At 42.4% G+C, this 22,120-nt stretch overlaps 1 protein-coding gene across 2 annotated transcripts in view; it reads left to right on the top strand.

Annotated features, from left to right (window-relative positions):
* The window catches only part of PAH (phenylalanine hydroxylase), a 67,207-nt gene extending 48,547 nt beyond the window's left edge, over window positions 1-18,660 (top strand). The window contains exons 6-13 of one of the 2 annotated variants that reach the window (XM_008705690.2): window positions 3,662-3,858; window positions 5,938-6,073; window positions 7,138-7,207; window positions 10,726-10,782; window positions 12,675-12,770; window positions 13,231-13,364; window positions 16,580-16,695; window positions 18,307-18,660. In XM_008705690.2, the coding sequence (XP_008703912.1) occupies window positions 3,662-3,858; window positions 5,938-6,073; window positions 7,138-7,207; window positions 10,726-10,782; window positions 12,675-12,770; window positions 13,231-13,364; window positions 16,580-16,695; window positions 18,307-18,350 (850 nt within the window). In that variant the 3' untranslated portion in view covers window positions 18,351-18,660. The remainder of the gene's footprint in view (window positions 1-3,661; window positions 3,859-5,937; window positions 6,074-7,137; window positions 7,208-10,725; window positions 10,783-12,674; window positions 12,771-13,230; window positions 13,365-16,579; window positions 16,696-18,306) is intronic. The other variant, XM_008705691.2, reaches the window with a different exon arrangement.
* Window positions 18,661-22,120: the final 3,460 nt, after the last annotated feature.

The following is a 22,120-nucleotide window of genomic DNA, read 5'->3' as shown; positions in this document are numbered from 1 at the left end:
AATGTTGATGACTCAACCATATATGTTAAATTAGATTTCTTTATATAAAAGCTCACATAAAACAAGATTAGGTAAGATCAGTTAACTAAAATGTGACCAGAAGTCACAAGACCCTAGTCCTGGTTTCCTTTTGGACTAGTAGTTCAGTGTTCAGAGTTCACAATGACTATATGTAGCATAACTACCACATATAATGAGAATTGAATGTATTCCACTCCCTACTGGTTTCCCTCCTTCCTTTCTGAGGCTTTTTCTCAGTTCTCCCTGGCCTGTTCATCCCACCCCAGAAGTTGTAATGTCTTTCAGGACTCAGCTCTGGCCCTCTTCCTTGGCTTCTGCCACCCTCCATGCCAACAGCCCCCACATTCAGATCTCTGGCACTTTCCCAATCATTATTCCACAAGGGGAATAAAGCACCAACTCATGCATCATGAGTCATAGAATTACAGGATATTGATCAGGTGATAAAATATATCTACTAAGTTCCAGAACCTACCCCAAGGGCAAGACCAACAGAGTCCATGTCCTCTGGGGGGAACACTGGGGAAGACAATGACAAAAGTAACAATCAATGTAATTGGTATAACCAAAGTCAAAACTCAGGTGTCATGAGGCCATATCATTAGGAGTTTAAATGTAGACTGAGCAAATAGGTCAGCCAGATGTAAAGTTTAGGCTGAGAATTAAAGATTGAGTTGGAATTTATAGCCAAAGAGAATGGAGGTAGTGAATGAGAGGGTGGGTCTGGTTAGCTATGGGGCTTTTGTTTTGAGATGAGAATATTTGGGGTCAATGTGAATTGCTATAGAAAATAAAGAAGCAGCTAAATCCCAGCACTGCTAGCTACCCTCTTCTCTGCCCATCTGCCATGTAATGCTCTGACTCCCCCGCCTAAGAACATTTAATAAGTCTTAAAACATCAGTTTGAAGAGGAACTGACAAATTATAGTTGTGTTTGGGGGCACCAAATTATTTGTCTTGTAGTAAGTACGTGAATGGGAGGAAGGACCTGGAGTAAAATAAGACACCAAGGATGGGGAGGGCTGTGCCAGGTGCTGGAGTACCTTGAATGCCATCTTTGGTTGGCAGAATAATTCAGAAACAATGTCTTCTACTTAAAACTTTTTTTTTTTTGAAGAGGGATCCTGATTGACTTAACTAGAAATTTCCTTTTTATTTCAAACGAAATTGACATTCTTCCTAAAATATCTTAGTTTATTTTACTTAATGAGACCGTGACTTGGTAAAAATAATTGATGATTTCTTTTTTTTTTTTAAAGATTTATTTATTTATTTATTTATTTATTGACAGAGATAGAGACAGCCAGCGAGAGAGAGGGAACACAGGCAGGGGGAGTGGGAGAGGAAGAAGCAGGCTCATAGCGGAAGAGCCTGTTGTGGGGCTCGATCCCAGAACGCCGGGATCACGCCCTGAGCCGAAGGCAGGCGCTTAACGACTGCGCTACCCAGGCGCCCCAGAATAATTGATGATTTCTTCAAAGACCAAGGATCTTATAGAACCTGAGGTCTCTTGATAGAGATAGAAGATGGAGTAAAATGTGCTGTGTTCTTGTGTATGTGTGTGAGAGAGACAGAAAATAAATTCCGAAATATTTACTATATCCAGACAGCACTTCAGATATGACCTATGTGATTGCTATTACAACATTACAAGATAGATTTGACTGTCTTTATATTGAATGTATATATGGCCCAGAAAGTGGCAGCAACTTGTTCAGGGTCCCCCACACTTCCCTCCCTCCCTGCCTCTCTCTGACTCTAGAGTCCTCTACATTGGCCTTAGTCTCTGACATTGGTCTCATCTCCCTTGGAGGTGAGCCCAGGGCCACCAGGCTGAAACCCCAACTCAATCAGAGGTTCTGTCTCTTTCCAACAGAATCCACACAGGTTTTCTCATTGAGTCTCGTTGGCTCTGATTAGGACATGGGCCCATCTCTCAGCCAGTCTCTATGCCTAGGGAAATTAGACAGTCTAATTAGCCAGACCTGGTCACATGCCCAGGTGGGAGTGGTGGAGTCTCCTCCCACCTGAGCCTCAGACTGAGAAGGGAGAAGGGTGCTTTACTGAAAGAATGGGGAAGGGATATTGAACCCCTAGAACAGCAAATATCAATCAGGGGACATCTTGGTACCTAGGATGTTACTATCTCTTAAAAATTTGTTACAAAATAGCAAATACCTTTCTTTTTAAATACTGTTAGAATGACAATTATCCATTACCCAGTGGTATTATTGGTCAGCACCAATATTACATACTTTATACATAGTATTTCACCTAATTTTCTTCTCTACCCTCCAAATAGTTACTTATTATTAACCCATGTAATAGCTGCGCCGACTAGTATATTTGCAGAGGCTAACCAGCAAGGAACTGGCAGAGCCAAGTAGTAAACCTATCTCTGTCTGTGATCAAAGCCTGCTTTTTCCTTCCATCAGCGCTTGGCCCTAAAATAATGGTGCGTCCTCAGGCAGGGGCTTACTTGATGTTCTTTTCACAATCCCTGGTGGTCATTACACAGGCTTCTGAGCTTGTCTTACTTCCAATTCTTAAGCAAAAATCTATCATTTTCCCTAATGCCTGCCCACCTTCTGGGGAACATATAGTGTCTTTGCTTTAATGTCCGTGGATAAGCTACAACTTTGAAAGGGCAGGAGAAAACCACTTTGGAGCCTGAAGATGATCCATAATTCCGAAGTAAACAGTGCTGCCTGTCCCCAGACACTGTGTACCGTTAGGAAACAGGCCTGCAGTGCAAAGAACAGTCACTTGTTTTTAAGGTCAGGCTTTGTTTGATTTTCATTTGCTTTTACTGTTGAGAACACAACTCATTCTTAGATGTTTTCCAAAAAGACCTTTCGAACCAATGACTCTCAAACTATATTATGTCCCCTGGGAGCTTATTGGAATCCAGAGGCCTTAGCTTTCCCTCCCCAAAAGAATCAGGAGCTGTGGGGCAGGGTCCAACCCATGTACTTTACCCAGCTCCCCGTAGTTCGGTTGCGTCATAGCAGAAGATGTTGCATAAGAGATCTTATACCTAGCATGCGTTTAAATACCTTTCTAGCTTCCTAAGGTCACAAATATCAAATCCAGCAAGTGCATGCCCACTAAACAAGGGTCTCACACTCATGGTCCACAAATTAGATCCACTTTATCCCACAGATAAAATTACGTTAGTTGACACAATACAAAACATGATACTGTTTTATTTGAACTTGGGTGCCTTTGTTTAGAAAGAGGATGCATTCTTCAGCTGTCTAGACTCTCACCCTCTTATTGTCCATACCTGCTACTTTACCCATTTAAGTAACCTGCTGGGTCCCTGCAGGCAACTTAATTTCCACCCTGGGTAAATAGTTGGAGAGAGAGGAGAACAGAAAGGCCAAGTGACTTCCCAAAGTGGGATCAAATTTTTGGTGTGGTAGGTGAGTTGAGAGCTTATATCATTGCCTAACCAAATTGCACGACTGTTTCCTATATCATGAAATAGTTTTCTGCTTTCAAATAACTTATGAAATCCCCTATAGTCCAGGTGGCAGCAGCTCACAGACTCTGCACCTGTCTCTCTCAGCTAATACTCCTCCTTCCTCTTCTTTACACCTGCCCTGCTGGAGACAAATATTTCATGCCTGTATTCTAGTGGTCAGCCCATCCCTCAAGTGGAATACACGGAGGAAGAAAAGAAAACATGGGGGACGGTATTCAGGACCCTGAAGTCCTTGTATAAAACCCATGCTTGCTACGAGCACAATCACATCTTCCCACTTCTGGAAAAGTACTGTGGCTTCCGTGAGGATAACATTCCCCAGCTGGAAGAGGTTTCTCAATTTCTGCAAAGTAAGTCCACTTCAGGGACAAAAGGGGAGGAGGGGGAGGGAAGGGAAAGGGAAGAAAGTAAATCGAGGCTCGTGTGAGTGTTTTTGTGGTAACGCATGCAGGTCGATTCTCCGAAAAGCATTCCACTGCTGTGTTCTGTTTCACCCTAGCTTCCACTGTTCGTCCACTCTCATCCAAGACAAGGCGTCACATGTGGATTTTGCCATAACCGCGTCTCTGAAAAACACTTTTCCCCATACTCAAAGCCCCGGGTGCCCAGGCAGGGCTCTCCTTGTCATTCCTGCTGTCTTGTGAGATGGCTGCAGTGTGCATTTGTGTAAGAAATGTGCTCTTTGTGGCAATGCCAAGAGCCCTGAGCTCTAAGTCTGTTCATCCAACTGGTATGAATCTTGTTTTGACCCTCTCTAGTTGGAAGAAGCTGCCTCAGTTTAGTTATCTGTCAAACAGAGACTGTCTTTTAGGGAAATTGTGGGAATGAAATAAGACATCGCAAGTGAAAACACCCAGCATGGTGCTACATAGACAAGAGTCGCTCAGCGACTTTGGGCTGAATTGGAATCTGAGTCACTCTGTGGGGAAATACATTATTGGGATGACTGGCCTCTGCACACCCTTTCCGAGTGAAACATTTTCCTTTCTGCCAGGAGGCGTTAATTCAGCAAACCCAAAATAAAGCTATCAGCTAACACATATTAAACACCTAGTATGCGCCAGGTAGAATGAGAGAAAGTGGGAGGACAGACCACAGGTTTACGGAAATGAAGAAGCTTCTGTGCCCCTGAGCTAGGTGGAGATGGTATGGTTGGCTCTGGGGCAAGGAGCCGGGGAAATTATGTGGCAGGGAGGAAAGTGGTAGCTGGGATAGATTGGGGGTGGGCTCGATGATCCGTTGGGTCCCTCCTATTTGAACAGTCTCTACTTACCAGATAAAGAAGGGGAGGAGAGGGCAAGCAGAGTGAATTTCAGCCTGAAGGTCCAGGGAACATAGGCAGAGGGACAAGAAGGTCCTAACGACATTCTCTGGATAATTATCCATGTTTTCATGGCCAATAGTGAGATAATAAAATGGTAATACTAACAGCTGGGGAGTTATAGAGAAGTAACTAAGGAATAGATTTATTCTGAATCCAGTCTGAAGCCAGACTGATTGTAGTTGTGACCTTGGACACGAACTTTCACTTCTCTGTGTCTCAGCTTCCCCATCAGTGAAGTGGAGACAATATGAGCACCTACCTCACAGAGTTATTAGGAGAACTAGTCCGTATTTATAAAGTGCCTAGAACGGTGTCTGACATATGGTGCGCAGCATATCGTGTTAGCTGTCGTCGTCGTCATCATCATCACCAGCCAGATAGAGGAACCAGAGAGAGGATCAAAATGGCAACATTATCACTGATAAAAGCTACTTGGAGAATGTGGAATGGATGTACAAACAAAATGGACTTTCTAATGTTTCGTCTCTGACTTATAGAAACTTCTCTGCCAGTTCACTGGTGAAGTGTGTATTCTATTGCCTGGCCCAGAACAGACCAGAATATACTCCTCTGTGGGCAGTCAGGAGAGAAAGGGCCAAAGGGGTCAAACTGAGAATATTCGTTTTCTCTTCCCAAATGCTCCAATCAGAGAAGTGCTTGCTCTTTCTGGGGTGTAATGTGTGAAGGACAGCAGAGAAGCTAGAAGTGTTCCTTTCACACTCTGCGCTTGTGGAAGAGACATGAGAAATAAGGAATGAGTGTTTCATCCTAATAAACAATAATGAAAGCTAAATTTATTAAATGCCCCAATGTGCTAAGCTCTGTGCTAAGTACTTTATATTTATTATCTGATTTGATTCTTGGAATAACCCTAGTAAATATCTATCCACGTTTTGCAGAGAAGGAAATAAGGCTCAGAGAAATGACGTCACTTGACCCACATCGCCCAGCTACAAAGTGTAAGGGCAGAGATGTGAAGCCAAGTCTACTTGGCATCAATACCCGTGCTCTAGACGGTTGGGAGTATTGCTTCCCTACCTAAAGGTCTTCAGGCCCCTCTGGCTCTGCCATGATAGGCTTTGAGTTTTCTTTCTCTGCTTCACAGCTTGCACTGGATTCCGCCTCCGACCTGTGGCTGGCCTGCTTTCCTCTCGGGATTTCTTGGGCGGCCTGGCCTTCCGAGTCTTCCACTGCACTCAGTACATCAGACATGGGTCCAAACCCATGTATACCCCTGAACCGTGAGTATTCTCCTCCTGCTACCAGTATCCAACCGCAGTGAGTGCCATTCCTCACTGCTCCAGGAATGAGGTTTGGGTTCATCGAGGGCTGGTCCACAGGACTAGTTTTCTGGATGGTTTGATGGTAGCACAAAGAGAGAGAGCATCTCTCCCAGGTGTTCTCTCTGTCCAGTAGACCATACTGATTGGAGATTTGGGCGTCTTGTGGACCACACATTCAGATCTCCCCTGGCCATGGGAATAAGAGGTCACAGTCAAGCTCCAAATGGATTGTAAGAGTCAGAACTATGATATTCCAAATGCGAACAGGAAAAAGTGGTGGCCAAACTATCTCAATACCTCCAGAATACACATTTAGATGATTCTAATCTTTTTATGTCTAGCTGTGTCTTGTCTGAAGGTAGAGAATGGCTGGCCACTGTGCCCCTTACATTGGCATTTAGCCATCTTCTTAATCAAATAAAACTTATGCAATTTATAAAAAGTCAGTAGGATGCCCAAAATGATTTTTTCCTGTCCTCAAAGTTTATAACTACAAATCAGAAAAGATCTATTCCTAATGAATCTGGCACATAATGTGTTAAATAAATGTAAATTTTCTTCTCTGACTATTGCTCCCTTCTAGAATAAGAAAAGAACAGCACTATTTTTTTTTATTCATTTTTTATTTCTTATGGGGAATAACTGAGCACACTGCATCTGCCCAGGATGTCAATACCAGGATGGAGACTTGGGATGGGAAGCATTCGTGACCCGCAGCTTGCTCAGCTGTATAGGGGGCAGTTCATAGGGTCTTCTGCTCTGCGCCCCACTGAGCATGCACCTGAGACCCCCTGGCTGTTGTTCTCTGACTTGCCCCTTACTTTTCTTTCCCCTTCTTCCTTTTCTTTTGTACTTTGCCTCTTCTGATCCCAAACTTTACATACCATTTATGCTTAGGAGTGAGGTCATAAACTTGAATGGCTCACTTCTTTTCAACCTGCCCATTTCTCATGTAGAAAGACTGAGTCTGACTTGGCTTATAACTCTCCTTACTTCCAAGCTCTTTGCTTTCTGTCTTTCAGTGACATCTGCCATGAGCTGTTGGGACATGTGCCCTTGTTTTCAGATCGCAGCTTTGCCCAGTTTTCCCAGGTGAGGAATGGATCCTTTTGGCCTTTTAATTATAGGATTGAGATCTAGATTGCTCAAGTGAATTGAACCTTTGGAGGGACCCTTGTGTCCTGTGCAAGGGTGGAAACCAGATACAGTTCTGTGATCCCGCCAGAGATGGGCGTATGGTCCCATGCGGATGGCTAAATACCCATTCCAGGGATCACAGCATGGGGGTGGTGAACACTCATCTTCTGAATTATATATGTGCTGTTGAATTTGCTAATCTCCCTTGTCCTACCAGGTTTACTTTAAGAGGCGTTTCATCCATGAAAGCCTGACTGAACCCCACATAGAAGTAACCTTACCTTCTTTCAAGTTCTCCTGGCACCTTTCCCCTCCTCTTTAGGACCTTGCTGTTTCCTACCTTGTCAGGCAGTCATTTTGGTATATGCTTTAATTAAATAAGATAATATTTGCTGAGAATCCAATGCCAATAGCCCAACTCATAGTTGGCAAAAACTGATGTGCGAAATGGCTTGCCATTATCATCAAAGCAACAGGTTAGGCCTTGATTCGTCTATCACAGTGGTGAGCTTTTTACATGAGAGAAAGAAACCTAGTAATTCCTTCAGAGCGCTGAGAGGCTAAACCATGGTTGGGGAGCTGGGATCGTGGGAAAGTTGAATGATGCATCCACACATCCCACCCTGCCAGCAACCAGCTGTGTGACCTGTGTGCCTCAGTCTCCACAAATAAGAATCAATACAAAGCTTTGATTGCCAATCTTCTCCTTCACAGGGAAGAATAAAGAATCAAATGGAACAAGTCATAAGTATATACTGCACCAAATATGAATTTCGGAGTAATGGGATTGTGTGTGAATTTTATAAGCCTTTTCCCTCAGCTGGAAGAAATAAATATTTTCACTGTTGGTTGAAGGGGTTACCAGTTAATATCTGGAACAAACAGACAAACAAGCAAAAAAGCTGAATTCACTGCCTGCTAAGTAAGGGAGACCTGTATACAATCTGTCCAAACAAAGAAAACCGTTGCTATTGTGTGGCCTTTGGGGACCTGTGGTGTTCAGAGATTGTTGGACTTTTACAAGTGGAATGTTTGGGGATTAGCTGAACTTTAACTCAGAAGTGTCACCGTGGGACCGAGGCTGTTGTTGACTGGCTAACTTTCAGAAGCATGGTTCCTGCTGTAGAGATGTCATTGATTGCTTGGGACAGCTTTAAAACTGGGATTTTTTCCTATGGCCAAAGAATAATCAGTGATTTCCTTAGAGAATAGGAACTTTTTTTTCTCACTACTAGAAACTCTTCTGCTTGGTCAGAGGCTAAGTGACAATCCACCTTAAGCCGTTTCCATTTGGGGGCGCCCCCCAGAGGAGTGGACAATTACCTGAGTCAACAGATGGATGCTACTGGGCCATCAGTGTCACACGGCTCTAACTTATAGCTGGACAGTCCCAAGGCAGGATGTCATTTTCAAAGCACATTCTTTTTAGATCTAAAGGAGGACTTGCTTCCCACTAGAGTGCAAGATGGGATGGGGATGAAACACAAGGAAATCTTGGGACCCCTTGTTTTAGGCTTTGGGTTCACAAAGAATGGTGACCATGGGAACAGAGCACTCTTTCAATGGCTTCTGTTAGACTGCAGCATGCTTGGACAGGAAGGATGGAACAGAGATGGGGAGAGGGGCAAGAGAGGAGAGCCAAGCTGTCTGAACTTAGTTCACTCTAACTTAGCATTTTCTCAGCATGTAATATGGGCCAGGCTGTAAGTTTGGCCCAGAGATGAAGACCATGTGCCCTCTTGCTTCAAAGTAAGCCCAGTCCTTCGTCCTTCTCTGTCTACACCGATTCTTTTTGTTATCTCACCCAAACTCACTGTATTAAATATCATCTCTATCCTGATGATGACCACATTTATAACTTCAGCCCAAATCTCAGTCCCCAAACTCAGACTTACGTATCCAAGCACCTACTCAATCTCTCCACGTGAATGTCTGTTAGACATCCGTATTCATCCTGTCCAAAACAGAATTCCTGATCTTTTTGTCCAAACCTCCAACCACAGCTCTCCCTATGTTAGTTCATGTTAACTCCATCTTTTCAGTTGCTCAAACCAAAAGCACTTAGGGGACATTATTGGCTTCTTTCTCTCTCAAATATCCGTAACCAATCTTTCTGAAAGTTGTATGTATTCTGCCTTCAAAGTATGTGTAGATCTGACCATTGTCCATCACGTCCACTGCTCTCAAGCTGGTCTCAGCCACTCTTGTTTCTCACCCGGGAACTGTGTCCATCTACCACATCTAACTGGTCTATCTACCTCTACCCTTGAACCCCGCTAATCTGTTCTCACATAGCGCCACAGTAAATCTTGGATGACATAAATCAGATCTTGCCACTTCTTTGCTCAAAACCTTGCGGTGACTTCCATTTCACTGAGAAGAAAGTCCTAAACCCTAAAATAGCCAAAAAAGGTTTTATATGACTGAGCCGCAGATCCCTCTTTGATACCACCTGCCACTCTCCCCACTCTTATTCTGTTCTAGCCATACTGGTCCCTCCTTGTTATTTAAACCTGCTGACATTTCTCCTCCTTAGAGAGCTTTTTCACTGGCTATATATGTGGTCCATGTGATGCTCTTTCCTCAGATGCCAGCAGAGCCAACAACCTCACTTCCCTCAAGTCTTTGGTCAAATATCACCTCAATGATACTTGCTCTGAAACCCTATTTAAAATTGCAGCCTCCCCCTGTTCTCCTGGCACTCCCACTCCCCCTTGTCCCTTTTTTCTTTTGTTTCCTTTCCAAATAACTTATTCCTTCTAATATACCTACGTCTATGCTTATTATTTATTGTCTGCCTTAAATGTAAATGCCATGAGGTCTAGGATCTTTATTGATTTTGTACACTGCCACCTACATAGAAGTCATTCAACAAACATTTTAGAATGAATAAATGCATATTGTAGGGAAAGCAAGTATATTTATTTGTGTATATACACTCTGTCTGATACAAAGCAGGCTGGAGCAAATGTTGTAAAAGGGACAAAGACAAAGCAACCACTAGGGGAATTCTGTAATTGGAGCTGTGATGAGAAGGGATCCATAACATTTCAGACTCTCTTGCTAATATTAACCTGGGTGGATGTCAAGCATTTCTCTGCAATTCTCCTGCGGCATCTCGAGCTATGGGAGGATAATCACTGAGCTGGAATCAAGAAATGAAACTTTAGAAACAACCTACTGTATGGCCTTGAGTAGGTCACTTCCCTTCTCTGTGCCTCAGTTTTCTCATTTGTAAAGTAAATACAAAGGACCAAGTGATAAAGTAAGATTTTCCTGCTCTAGAGATCTATGATTCTATGATGTGTGCCTAGGGAAGACTTAACAGAGTAATCGGGTCTATCTGGGCCCTTCTGAAGGCTTCTGGTCCCCCATCACCTTCCTGTGGTCAAGTACGTGGCTGGAGCTGAGGGTGAAGTTTGAAGTTAGGCAGACCCCAGCCATGCCAGCGACTCTGTTCTGTGCAATTACAGGAGATTGGCCTTGCCTCTCTGGGCGCACCTGATGAGTATATTGAGAAACTCGCCACGGTAAGTTCCCTCTGCCCCTGGTGGAGAGTGAGAGTGCAGTAGGCTGCAGCCCTCAGGGCTTCAAAGCTTTGATCCTCCCCTGAAAGCCAGGCCATTTGGGGGAAAATATCAGAATGTGCTGACTTACATTGACACAAGTGAAATTTCACGTTTTGATTTTTCCCTAATGGTCTGATTTTGAAATCAGCTGCATGCAAATGTTTACATGTAATTTTAAACAAAATGTCTTCAACACAAATAGGCTGTAATGATAGCCCTTGAGAACCTTTGGGCATGAAGTGTGTGTGGGGGGAGGGGGATAGCCTGGATTCATGGCTTTGAAAAGGAGATATTTACTCTCTACCTTTGCGCTGGAGCCGGCATCAGGATCTTTCCTTTATTAGACACAAGGTGGAAATGGGGGTGGGCTTTCCTCGTGTTATCAAACACTTCGCTCTCCCCAGTGACTGTAATGACTGACACTCGTCCGTGGAAGCAGGGAATCAGCAGCTCTGCACAGCAGGGTTTGCTTCCTACAGACTGCTTTCCAACTTGAGTTCATCCCTCCCCAGCGTCTGAGTCACATTTCTTACAATTTGCTCAGCCTGGGAGATGAAAAATAAAGCTTTGTAAGCAAATTAGGGAACATAAATGGATGCAAATTTATCATTAAGATGTACCAGTTTAGAAGTTTATGAATTCAGTATATCAGAAGGGCAAAAGCCCTCAGAAGTTTTTTTCTCACTGACCAGCTGCTGTGAGCCCCTGGGCAAGTGGCTTTGGCTTCCTCATCTCTAAAAATGGTTACATTGGTTTATATTCTGCCCATATAAAGAGTATATCATAAGGGTCTGAAGAGTTAAGTGTGTGTGAACATGAGTTTTCACATGTCAGATTCTATTTAGATGCAAGATGCAGCTTTCAAAGAAGTAGAAGAGCTTGATAGAATCCCTCACTTGTGGGAAGAAAACAAACTCAGAACTCAGAGCATCATGTTACCTGCTGTGACAATGATAAAATACTCCTCACCAACCTAACTTCTCAAAAAAAAAAAAAAATCTTATTGTTGATACACTGGGCTGGGAATGGTTCTAGATTCTCACTCTATCTTTGATTTGCTGTGTAATTGGATGCATGTTGCTTGACCTCTCTGGGCTGAAAACACCTCATCTGTATGCGAGGAGGTCAGACTGACTTAAGCTGACAGCCTTCCCAGGTTTCACATTCTCTAGTGCAATAAACAGACTTAACTAGTAACCCACCCCTAATTCTCCAAGACCATGACTGTCTCCAGCAGCTACTGGGCTTAAGGTTTCTCTTGGCCCTGGTCAGTAGGGTTATGCCAGAATTCCAGAATCACCTTCTCCAGGCCAGGCATCTAGGACAGGCTGGACCAGGAGCTGTTTAAAGAAAAGGACTTGGTTATTTGAGGAGGATAAGTGCAGTTGTTGGCAGTACATCAGAACACCCCCCCCAAGTTTTAGCATGGATGGCAGGATGCCCTCAATGATTTTATCACTACCCAATCTCCTACCTCCCATGATTGAGCTTGATGGGATTGCGTGGTAAGTCTGACCAACTAAAGGGAACTTCTCATTCTAGTTAATGCCACAGAGAAGAAAGCAAAAGGGATTGAGGGGTTCCTGTCATCTGGAGTTACCTGTTGGGGGTATCTTCTTGGGGCTTCCTCAGTATCCCCTCTCTCCTTCCTACTGCATCTTACATTCAGCCACTTCTTGATTCAACCAGTGACTGGATAGAGTAAGACATAGGACACAGAGATTCAGATTCTCTCATGATTCAGAGAACACACCTGTATGAACTCCCACCTGGACAGTCCTGTTCTTAACCCTGGGGCATCTGTTGAGTTTCCCTTCCTTGGGGTGTGCTCTCAACTTCACTTTCCATTCCAGATTTACTGGTTTACTGTGGAGTTTGGCCTCTGCAAACAAGGAGACTCCATAAAGGCATACGGTGCTGGGCTCTTGTCGTCTTTTGGTGAATTACAGGTATGACCCCATTTATATGCATTTTGAGATTCAACCCAGGGATTAATCCTCAAGTGATTGGTACCTTAGCAGCTATGATTTGTTCATGACTTTGGGGATTAGATGTGGAAATTGAACTGCAAGTACATGGGTCTACAAAACAGAAGGGCCTCCCGATCCCAAGGCTGAACTGTGCGTACAGATGTATGCAAATCCATGTGGTTGCTCTCACATCCTCTATTGATCATCTCACATGAAAATGGCTAGAGGGAGTTACTCCTTTCTATCTGAACTGTAGGTTTTAGATGGGCTATGAAGGGTAGGATCTAGTATATGTGAAATAATTTAGTTTACTGCATTTGGGCTGGGGTGTAGAAGGAATCGGGATGAGATGGGAGAAGGTGCACAAAGAGCCCATGGGAGGCAACAGGAACCTCTGACCCAGACTTAACTGTGACAACTTTCCACTTGCTGCCTGCAGTACTGCTTGTCTGGCAAGCCAAATCTCCTCCCCCTGGAGCTGGAGAAGACAGCCATCCAGGACTACCCTGTCACAGAGTTCCAGCCCCTCTATTACGTGGCTGAGAGTTTTAATGATGCAAAGGAGAAAGTGAGGTGAGGTGGTGACCAAGGTGGGTCAGAAACTCTTGGGGCTTCCTGACGTGGTCTGGTGCCATTGATCCATGGGTAGTTGTCCAGGAGAGTGGACTCCAATGCTTATAGCAACAGTATGCAGCAGACAGAGCCTCCCCACCCTTGTGCCTTTCCACTTTCTGCTTGGGAGGGGTTCCTTAGTGGGATCCCATTTCACAGATTATTGTCTGGATATGTTGACCCCTGCAGACAATTCTGCCACTGGATCCTTGCTTTAATGCAGCCACCAAGTCCAGGCACTGAACTCTCCTGTGTACAGAGCAGCCACAGAAGGCCCGCAACAAATCATTCCTAGGATTCTTCTAACCCTGGGGGGTCGGTCCCTTGTTCACTTTATTCTCACAACACCTGCATAATTCACCCCCTCAACTCCTTCAAATTTCACCCACACTTAACCTATTTTATGTGTCTTTCTCTCACCAACTTACTTAAAATACCTACCCAGCCCCATCCCTACACTCCTTACCCCCTTATGCAATTTATTTTTCTCCTTAGCAACCTGCTAATGTTTAATATATTATGTGATTTAAGCTCCATTTGGGTAGGAATTTTTGTCCTTTCTGTTTTCCTGTTCTTTCCCTAGTCTCTGGAACAGTTCCCGATACACAGTGAGGAGGCGATAAGTAATAGGCAAATACATCCATCTCAGAGGCAATCCAGCAAAAGGCTGATGGAGATGGAAAGCTAGCAGGACTCGGATTCTCAGCCCTCTGAGCTGACAGCCCTGTCTATAATCTGCTTGAGTGACTCTCCTCCCAGCAGGAGACAGGCCAGGCAGAGGGTCTACCTGGACATGGCTATCCTGATACTCAGTGTTTGTTACCACATTTGTTTTTTGTCTTACCAGTGAGCAATGATAGACATAGATATATAGGTTTCTGGGATCCCATGAAGCTGGGTATGCCAGCTTCCACACGTTGAGCTTAGGCAATAGAAGGTAAAATGCTTGCCCACTGGTCCACATGGTTTGGCCTAAGATGACTCCCTTCCTCGTATCTCTCCAGGGCCTTCAAGTTTTTTGTTATTCCTTTCTAATTATTTCCTAAATCTCCACCCCTTACTGGGAGTATAGCCTTTCTCTAGCCTCTAAAGGCTCCTCTGTGCCATTTCTGGGACCCTTTTGGAGTATGGATTTCAGTGGTTTTGTGCATTACCCATCTGGGGAAGAAGAGGAAGAAAAAGAAGAGGAAGAAGAAGAAGAAGAAGAAGAAGAAGAAGAAGAAGAAGAAGAAGAAGATTAAATGCCTAACACCTATTATGTACCAAACAGTGTTCTAAGAGTTTTTCATGTATTGATTCATTTAATCTTCAAATAAGACTACGAAGTTTGCAGGTGGGGCTCAGAAGCATAGAAGGGGTAAGAGACTCACCCAGGGTCATACAGCTGGTAAGTGGCTGACCCAGGGTTTGGACGCAGGTGGTGGGGCTCAGAGACAGTATTCATAACCTCTCTGTCAAACCAGGATCACATTTAAATGGGCCCTCCTGGTGATGACTTTCCAACCTAGGAAGTGATCAGTCCCAGACCAACAGGGAAGAGCTTCACAGAACCTGGACTTCTTGGGCCTTTGAAATCCCACCCACCCTGTCAGTGTCCACAGACAGAGGAGACATCCACAAAAACTCCATCCTGCTGAGAGGTGACTTACAGAAGCAAAGGGAATGCTGAAAAACAGGGTTCAGAAAAGGAAGGGATTCTCTCAGAGCCTCCCCGCTAAGAGAAACCAGCTTCAATCATTTTTAGTTTCAAGATTCAAGCTCTAGGCAGAAAGAAACAGTGCTGAGTGTGGCCATGTGCCCACTCCCTGGCTGGAGGAGGGGCGGGCCCTGAACCTGACCGCCTAGATGAAGCACTTCCAGTGCATAGAGGCAGATTGCCCAAAGGAAAGATGAGGTTAACTATGGGACTAAGAGGGAAGAGGTGCAGAGCAGGCCAAATCACAGACATGCATTACGTGCTTCATGTCACCAGTGGGGCTGAGAAAGCTCTTTTCGGAGAAGTAGAGGTGTAGAGACATCCGTCACCATTTGTTTTTCTTGAGTCCCCAGTCACTAATGAAAGAGAACAGCGAACACTCATGTAGCCCTTAGTCTATACTGTAACAGCATTGCTACGACCCTCTCAGGTCGCACTGCTCTTGTTCCAGTTGTATAGAGGAATGAGGACACAGGTGGAGCCTGCAAGGGCTGTCGTTGGCAGAGGTAAGGTTTGAACCCAGTGCCTGGCTCTGGAACTTGGGTTTCCAGCCACTATGATCCACCACTCTTGCCAAACTTGGAGAGCCCACTAGTTTCCCTTAGAACTGTCTTCTCAGTATGGTAGCTTCGACTCTCACCAGAAGCCGACTTAGCCATATCATTCGTGATGCCATTGCAGTGTATTGGCTATTTGGGAGTATTTATTAGTTGCATTGCTTGATGTCCCTCATAAGGCCCTCCTGCTACATCCCTCCCAGACCCAGGAGTAATGAATGCATCAAGAAGGCAAAGAAGTGAAGAGAACAGGCCAGAGTCAGACTACCTAGATCCCTCTTCAGCTGCACAATTTATTGCCAGGATGACCTTGGTAGTCATTGAACCTCCCCAAAAGTCAGTTTTCTCATCAGTAAAATAGGGATAGTAATAGTACCTTCCATCTAAGGTTTTTATGAAGATTAAATTAGGAATGCTAGTTGTAAAGAGTATAGAACAGTTAGGACTTCATATAGTTCTTGGCACATCAGAGGCACTCAATTCATGTTAAATTTCATTAATAGCATAATGTTTTCTTCCATTCTTGAGGCTTTCTTTCCCTCCTTGCATTGATTTCCAAGCATCTCAGAGCTTATTTTTTCTATAGCATTCTTTGGCTAGATTTATTTGCTCTTTTGATTTTATTTAATTCTTACCAATTTTGGCCTTAATGTATTCTGTGCTTTTATTGTAAGCTATCTCTGTCTTTTTGGAGGTACATAACTACATGTGTGTGTCTATATGTGTGTGTCTATACACCTAGACACATACACAGCACACAAAGGCTGCCCAAGAGGATCTCACTAAAATTACATCTCACTTCTCAGCCTGGTTTCTAAAGCCCCTGTTCTAGCGAGATTGAAGTGAAATGCCACTGAGAAATCTTTTAGGATTATTTTTCCCTGAATGGTGCCCTTTACTGAGCTCTGTGGATTTGGTTTCAGGAACTTTGCTGCTACAATCCCACGGCCCTTCTCAGTTCGTTATGACCCATACACTCAAAGGATTGAGGTCTTGGACAATACGCAGCAACTTAAAATATTGGCCGACTCCATCAACAGTAAGTAACTTACACCCCAGGAAGCCACTCTCTTTTTCCAGAAATAGAGTTATTTTCTTAACCTCACCATAGGAACAATAAGAAATTTATTAAATATTGAATTAGAGAGAAAAGCATCTCCAGTTAAGCAATTTGTTTGTCGAGGGAGAAAAACTCAGCAAAAAGGCCAGAATTGCTTTGAGTGTCTTTTCTTCTTGACCTTCCTAGATTCCATGCTACCTCCCACCACCATACCAGCTTTCCACCCGGGCTTGTCACCACCATGTTCCTCTTTCTCCTTTGCCTCTCCACTCTGTTTCCTCTAAGTGCCCAGTGGATATTGCTGTGCCTGGAATTCCAGCCCTTATACGACAGGTTCTAGTTACTCTGTTGGCCATCTAGTAGCTCATCCATGGGCCTTCCACGCTTCCAAGACAATGAGGCTATTATAACAGTTGTTCGTAAACAAATCACAGTATTACATTGATCTTCACTGGATTCTCTTTCCAGTGCTTCAAACTCCCCTCCGGCACCACTGACCAGGTTTTACTTCCCATACTCCCTCCTGGCTTCTGGCCTTTGCTCATGCAGTACTCTCACGCCCGTTCTCATTTAGAGGTCCCCAATTCCAGTTCATCTTTTAAGTCTTCCATAGGTATCTCTTCTTCTAGGAAGACTGGTGTGAGTGTCCTTCCCCTGCCTTGGCATTCCCACAGATCCCTCTCTCAGAGCACATATCACTATATTGTTTTGTAATTGTTTACTTGTCTGACTCCCCAACAAGACCTGAGTAGAGGACCAGGTTGGGTGCACTGTCTAATCCCTGCTACCTAACCCTAATCCTAAAAAAGTATATTAGGTCCTCAAGAGTTATTAAAGGATGGATAAAACCATCAAAGTGATGAGCAGCCTAAAGGGAGGAATCGTAGGTCAAGTGGAGGTTCCTACCTTATGTAACACTAACGAAAGCCAAAAAGGCAGGTGGGCTTGAAATATCCCTCTAATACCCCACTGATATTGCTTGTCCATCTCCAGGGCCCCTTCTACTTCTCTGAAGTGTCTTTGTTCCTGGGGCCCCTTGGCATGTGAGAATATCGCATGAACGGGAGCAGGTCCATTGTAGTCCAGTGGTCTAGCAATCTAGGCTGAGTTATCTGCTTAGACCACGCATTCTCAAACTCAGTGTACATCTGAATCATTTGGAGAGCTAGTTAAAAATGCACTGTCCTGACTCATAGCCCCAGATGAAATTTACTGAATTTGTAGTAAGTCTTGGGAGTTTGTATTTGTAACAAGGCCCTAGGTGATTCTGACTCAGGAGGTTCATGTGAACTATACTTTTAGGTTTCATGGCTTAGGTCCTTGCAAGTATCTATAGATGTTCCTGTAAAAGAAAAAGAGAGACAACTGTTAACTCTTTCCATGGAAAGAGGAAGCTAATTACATTAAAACTTGTAAGTCCCTATGCTATAACTGCCCAAATTCTATCACCGTAACTAATCTGTAAGCTCCTTGAAGGTTGGGGCGGTACCCAGCATATCCCACTGATCCCCTAATGTGTTACACATTGTAGAAATTTAAAGGGTGTTTTCTCATGATGTGAGTGGCCCCCTTTTTTTTTTTTTTTCGTAGGTGAAGTTGGAATCCTCTGTAGTGCCCTCCAGAAAATAAAGTGAAACCATGGACAAAACCTGTCAAAGGAGAATCTGTTGATGGAAATCCAACTACTTTCATTTCATCTGAAAAAGTTTGAAAAGCAAACCTTAATTTGAATTGACAGCCTTAAATCCTTTTTGGTACAAGATGGTAGATGAACAAATAAAGCCAAATAATTTGAAATGACAGCATATTAGTATACTCCAAAGCATAATCTTTTGGGGTCATCTTTGATTTAGGGACGATAATCCTATACTCTCGATTCAGTTACAATCAATAATCTGTCACATGTCATCAAAGTTAATTAAAATTGGGACGTGATTTATTCAAGCTTCATATGCGCTTTTGTTATTTGCCATAGAGAATTCCTAAAGGAATACGTATCACTCAGTGTAAAACACAAGCCTGATATTAGATTGAATTTGCTGATTTCATATAACTTTAACCTACAAAAGTCATTTTTTATTTCAGTCAACTATGATTCTAATTATTGTGTTTTATCCATGTAGATTTCCATTAATTCAAGAGCCCGTTAAAATAGTTATAGAGGTTGAAGTTCGTAGCATAATATTGAAGCATTTCTGAATATTTTATTGTAATCATAAGTACTGCCATGGAGGGTAATACCACTCCACACCTGATTCCCACCACTTTCAGTATCATTGTCCAATTAATTGTCATCTGTTTTGGAGATATTTTGCAGACACATGCGATGCAACAGATGTTAACTGAAGTCTTGGCTGGTAGATATTCAATAAGTACTCATTGAAAGAATAAGGGAAGACATTATTAAATAGCAAATCCTGAACAAAAATGAGAATTTTAGTTATGTTAAAAAAAATCTAGTGGTTAGAAAATTTTGCAGTTTCAAATGTTTCTTGGAAGGAAATATTCTTCTCCATTGCCTTAAAAATACATCAACAGGATAATCTTGTGACATGAACAAATGGTCAGTCTCAGATTTCTAACCCATTACAGGAGTTCACTGTGGTGATCTAAGTTATGTCTGGATAGTCAAGAGACTTTGATTTCTGTTGGCCTTACATTTTACACAAATGCATGAATATCTGCAAAACAGTAGGGAGAATAACAGTGTCTTTAAATCTATGCTTTGAAATTTTCATGCCACTTTAACAGTTTATTTTGGAAATAGTTAAATCTTAAAGGACTCACGTAGTATTTCTTCACATGTGATTCTCAGACCAGCTGTACCATCATCAACAATAAATCCTGGGCACATCCCAGCTCGATCCAACTAGAATATCTGGGGATTGAGCATGGAGACCTGCATTTTTAAGGAACCAAGTGTGCTGGGGTTTTTTGTTGTTTTGTTTTGTTTTGTTTTTTGTTTTTATGCCCAGCCAAATCTGTTTGGTACATTAAGTTTGAGAAAACTTGACTGGTGGCCAGTTCTGCCAAATGCCAATTATGCCACCTTGCATAATTTACTTCGGATCTCAGTTTCACTTGAACAATGAAGGAGTTTAACTGGATGAATCAAGTTTTCTTCCAGCCTTGAAATACAATTCAGATGCTAACATGTGTCTTTAAACAGATGTCCCTGACCCACTAACAGTGTGTAATAAAACCAGCATAAGTATCCTACCTGGGTGGAAAGAGCAATTTGGTCTGATTGTGTCTGAGGTCTCATTGCTTTGAATTTGGGTTTTCACATCTGTATTTATTTCCTCATGCCTCTGTAGAACCCATTGACAAAAACTGATTCTAAAAGTGGTAATGTTCTTTCATCTGTTTCTTTAGACCCCAAACACCCAGCAAAGGGACTGTTTTGATAAATGTTTCTTTACTTTATATTAAATGTAAATCAGAGAAGTTCTTGATTGTGGAACTAAAATATTTTATAGTATTTTAGGCTGGATATTTTATTTTGTAGTGCTTTTTAGTCTTAGTGAAAATAATTTAGTGTTAAAGCTTAGGTTTAGTTTGCAATTTTCAGAAAAAAATATATACTGAATAGAAGATAATTTTAGATTTTTTAGTAATGTGGTACTCAGTACTTAGTTTTGTTTTGTTTTGTTTTAATCTGGATATAAAAACCCAACCTACAGCAATGGATTCAATATATTTTCATGTGTTAGTATTTTTATCTGTTTAATATTTAGTAAATGAGCTGTTTTTTAGAAACAATAGTAATGCTTTACTGATAGCTATTCTATTGTGTCCAAAAAAGAGAAATACATGTAAGAACATTACAAATTTTTAGTATTAGTGTTCAACAAGTTTCTAAAAGGATCAATTTAAATTTCAATTTTAGTTTCCTAAGTTATATAGCTTAACTGTTTATCAAAGAATCTAACACTAAAATGTCAACTTCATAAAACATGAACCTTGCCTATCTTCAACTCTAAAAGCCTTAACATATAGTACATAGTAGGTGTTTAATAATCTTTAAAAGAATATTTGAATAAAGTGAATCATAGGGAGTGTAGTGAAGATTGTCTCTCACAAATAAGCTATTTTGCAAGAAGTTGAAAAACAACTAAATTTGCAATTTCCCCTTTTAAATGCTGTAGAACATTTTGCATCTTAATCTAATTTATCATCTTTTTAAAAAAAAGATATTGCACCTTTGGAGTAGATTATGGCTAGGTAGTTTGTATTTGTACTGCTTGAACAATAATTGACATATGAAAGTGCTTCATAAATGTTTATTAATAAAGGTAGCAAAATTACATCAGTGAAATGTTTCAGTTATCCACAGTGGGGCTGAAATGGTCAGAAAGCAATGAATGACTTGCCTAACAATTGCAAAAAATTATAGAGGAGACAAAATAGGAAAAGCTATAATAATGGACTCTGGAGGGGAGCCTGGGTGGCTCAGTCCTTAAGCATCTGCCTTCGGCTCAGGGCATGATCCCCAGGTTCTGGGATCGAGCCCCACATCAGGCTCCTCCGCTGGGAGCCTGCTTCTTCCTCTCCCACTCCCCTTGCTTGTGTTCCGTCTCTCACTGGCTGTCTCTCTCTCTCTGTCAAATAAATAAATAAAAAATCTTAAAAAAAAAAAGTAATGGACTCTGCAAAGGAAAGAGGAAAAAAAAATGATCAAAGCTTCTTTTCAGTGGAGTATGTACCCACCCCACCCTAACCACACACACAAGATCCCTGCCTTTTAATAGCTTTCTTGTGCAGTTTCAAAAACTATAAACTGCAGTAGATCTGACATGTGCTAGTAATGGCTCTGATAGTTTCTGTGCTGTGAATTTTCCGATTTATAATCTTACTTTTAATTCTGCCAGCTCCAAGATACAGTTTACCTTCTCATGTGTACTAAGCTTAAAGAATAAATTCAGAGCAGTAATTGTAGAGAAGATTAAGTCTAGCCCTCTAGCGTACACATACAACCCTTCTCTACAATATGATTCGTAGTTGTTCAGGGTTGTTCTTCAACAATGCTTTTTTATGTTTTTGGCACAGTTTCTTTTACAACAACTGTCTCTAAGTAATAGAACATTAATGGGGGAAAAAGGCAAAAATATGTACGTCCCTGAGTCCTGGGATCGAGTCTTACATGGGGCTCCATGCTCAGCACAGAGTCTGCTTGGGATTCTCTCTCCCTCTCCCTCGGTCACACCCCCTGCACGTTCTCTTTCTGAAATAAAAATTTTTTTTAAAGATGTACCTCCCTGAAAGATAGATGATGGATTTCTTAAGTCTCCCAATTCGAAGATATTACTGCAGGGAGCATAACACCTGCTTATTTTCCAGTTTGCCTAAATGGATAAAAGATAAATGATTATAGCTGGAACTGTAGCCTTTATTTTTTTCTCAG

The sequence above is a fragment of the Ursus maritimus genome, unplaced genomic scaffold (genome assembly GCF_017311325.1).
Source record: "Ursus maritimus isolate PB19 unplaced genomic scaffold, ASM1731132v1 scaffold_21, whole genome shotgun sequence".
In the NCBI taxonomy this organism is placed as follows: domain Eukaryota; kingdom Metazoa; phylum Chordata; class Mammalia; order Carnivora; family Ursidae; genus Ursus; species Ursus maritimus.
This window is presented reverse-complemented; position numbering and strand designations above follow the sequence as displayed.